Here is a 3,399-nt window from a genome sequence, read left to right on the forward strand (position 1 = left end):
ATAGTCTGATTAGCCTTTTCTTGGAGAGATGGCTTAGCCATTAAAGGATAGGCTTACAACCAAATCCTTTAGCACTCAGGAGGCAGAGGCAGGCGGATCTCTGTGAGTTCGAGACCAGTCTGGTCTACAAGAGTTAGTTCCAGGACAGGCACCAAAAACCACAGAGAAACCCTGTCTTGAAAAACCAAACCAAACCAAAACAAAAAACAACCAAATCCTTTAGTATTTAAAACCATTTTTTAAAATTTATTTTGATCATATGATTCCCCCATGTCCTTCCAGTTCTTCTCTTCCTTCTGATTCATCCAATTTTAAGTTGTTTCTCAAAACAAAAACAAAACCCCAATACAAAAACAATTCCCCGAAATACCCAGAAAACAAAATAAAACCCCACCAAAAAGAAACAGAACAAAATGAAAACATCAAAGTAACCAAATACACAACACACACACCAAAAGAAAGAAAGAAACAAACAAACAAAAAAACAGTGGATCCACGTTATATATTGTTCAACTACTTCTGAATGTGAGGACTGTGCAAGAGTGATTGATATACCCAGTGTTACTCTATTGGAGAAAACTGATTTTCCCTCACCCAGTATGCATAAGTCCCCATTTCTAACAGAATGACATTCAAAGACTAGATGCTAGCTGGGTAGTGCTGGCACACTCCTTTAATTCCAGGTTTGGAGGCAGAGGCAGGGGGATCTCAGTGAGTTAGAGGCCAGCCTAATCTACAGAGCAAGTTCCAGGACAGCCAGGACTGTTACAAAGGGAAACCCTTTCTCCAACCCCCACAAACACTAAATGCAAATTAACTTTGGATAATGAGTAAGCTGGTAAGCATGAATTACAGTTTAAAATGCTTTATTAACACCTATATTACTAGTAAGATAAACAAATCAAAGTATATGCATTTTATTTTTATACAACAAAGTAAAATAACGAAAATGAAAAGCTAAGTATTTATCCTCTCTTACTTTTCCCATTTTTTGATATTGTTATTTAACTTGCCAGTGACTATATTTTGATCCAGATTTTAGTCACTGACCCAATAAAACACTAAGATTGAATAGACTGGTAAATTCAAACAAATGTAGACTTCTTCCTTTCTTCTCATACTTTTTTTTCAAAACAAAAAAATAAGTCCAATTAGTGCTATGTATACGGGCATAGCTGTGAGTTCATCCACTGGAGCATGAAGAACTCACCAATGGTCACATCCCTAAATAAAAGTGCTTCTCTCTTTGCACAACAGCTTTAACTTTTAAAGGGCAATAAATGTATAAGCAAATTCATTTATAATTTTAGAAAAATGTATCAAAGTCTATTGAAAAAACATCTGAAATAAAACACAAAACAACAAAATGAAACAAAATAACAAATATAGCAGAGAAAAGCGATGGTGATATTCAATGTGCTCCTTCTATGCTGCCCATCTACAACTTAAAATGGTCACTGTCTTTAATTTCCACACTGGACATCGTCAGACTTCAACCTTTAAAATATAACCTAGAATCAAAAGAGGAAAAAAGGTAAAACTGGAAGTTACAAACATACAACAGAGAAAGAAATATAAGCACTTATTCCCCTCAACCCATATTAGCCCTCCACTATTAGGTAGCTGCCATACCTTTTTAATCAAATAGTGAGGAAACAGCCTTAGCTATTACTTAGCATGGGAGGAGCTGCTGATCATGACTTTCGAATGTGAACTAGACATAGCAGCAGTGCGAGCCCTTGCTGCAGACCTGGCTTGAGCTTTTTCTTCTTCATCTCTCACAGCTTTTTCATACAAGGATCCAAAGGCTTCTCGTGTAGTATCATGGATCTTGGCCCAAAACTCCAGAATTTTCATCTTGCTGATTTCAGCCTGGGCTCTGAAACCCCATGTGAATTGGAAGGATGGAGGATTGCTGTTGGGCACTTTTCGGTACTCCAGATACTTCAGCCTGACCAAATCTTCAGTGATAACTTTCTTAGGCTCTCGGTAGATGAAGTGTTTCTTGTGAGCATATACACCCATCATATTCAGCACTTCCCAGACCTCCTTTTCAGAGGCACAGTTATTTTTCTTGAAGATCACACCAAGAACCATCATTAATAGGCCAGTATTGGGCATTTTTCTTCCTTTACTCCATCATAGGTATGGTCTAGTTTGCTGAAAAGGGCATAGCAGTGTCTGACAGGATCGACTTCCTTCAGATCAACACCAAAGGCTAGTTCCATGTGCTCTGTGGCTCTCTTTAGGATCTCAGTGAAGTGGTTTTTTGATGTTTTGATAACACACTTCAGCATATCTGCCCTTGTAATAACCTCCTTCTTTTGATACTTCTCCATTAGGAACTGTACCAGCAAGACTACTTTGTGGTTTATCGGAAAATTACTCCAGTCCTCGATGTCATCAGAATCATCTGAACTTTTCTCATCTTGGTTTCTGGCACCTGTATTTTCATATGTGTGTGAAAAGGTACAGTGTGCCCCCTGCAGCTTGTTCGGAGGTGTAGGCATACCAGCAGCAGGACTAGCCTGATCTGGACCCTCATAGGAAGGATCGGGAGAGGCTGGTTCCTCCACTGTATTTTGGGCACGGGCCTGACGGCGCTTCTCACGGGAACGGAACTTGCTCTTTTGGCCACGAGGCATGATGACTGTAATGGGGAACACAGATAGTAATACAAACAGGTTAGGGAAGAGATCACCCTGGAAAGCAGAGGATGACATAATTTGTACAGACTCTGTTGGTAGATCCTACTACTAGTCCATGAAAGGCTACCTCGCCTTGTTTCCTTAAACTGACTTAGTAACCGAAAAGGGAAAGGGAAATTTAGACCTTGTTATCTCAATTCAAGCTCACAATATGAACTTTCCTCCGGACTAGTACTGTTTCTCCCTTTTCTAACAGCTGTTTCCCTCTACTCACATTGAAACCCTGACTGTCAAGCGGCAACGGGGCATGACAACGGCGGTAGTCGAAGACACCCACATTAAATGGTAGGGGTAGGATAGGGTAATTTGGAATGGATCGCTTTAGGAAGGGCTCTGGATTGAGGGGAGAATATTCCAGACAATACCTTGAGAAACAGAAGTTCCTACGGTTCCTCATGGACGCTCAAAGGAGCTTCCTGAAGGATTCACTGGCCTCGAAGAACACCAGAAAATAACGGCAGTTGAAGAAAAGCAGATACAGCCTTATCCATTTCTGTTCACGCCCACAGGCTTTTAAAAGCAACTGCGCAGGCGCAGAAGGAAGAAGGCCCTGTCAATCATGCAAAGTCTTTGAAAAGCAACTGCGCAGGCACAGACCGAAGGCGGAGCCTCTGTCAACCACACCTAGTCTTTTAAAAGCAACTTCTCAGGTGTAGACAGAAGGCGGAGCCTCTTTCCACAACACCAAGTC

General features: G+C 40.7%; 1 protein-coding gene across 1 annotated transcript; it reads right to left on the reverse strand.

Moving 5' to 3' along the window:
- Window positions 1–1,668: 1,668 nt before the first annotated feature.
- On the reverse strand, window positions 1,669–2,645 carry LOC130868428 (melanoma-associated antigen B18-like). Its single transcript, XM_057760656.1, is given in 2 exon segments — window positions 1,669–2,129; window positions 2,132–2,645. Coding segments are annotated over 2 exon segments (975 nt in total).
- Between the last annotated feature and the right edge of the window lie 754 nt (window positions 2,646–3,399).

Source organism: Chionomys nivalis, chromosome X (genome assembly GCF_950005125.1).
Source record: "Chionomys nivalis chromosome X, mChiNiv1.1, whole genome shotgun sequence".
Classification (NCBI taxonomy): Eukaryota; Metazoa; Chordata; class Mammalia; order Rodentia; family Cricetidae; genus Chionomys; species Chionomys nivalis.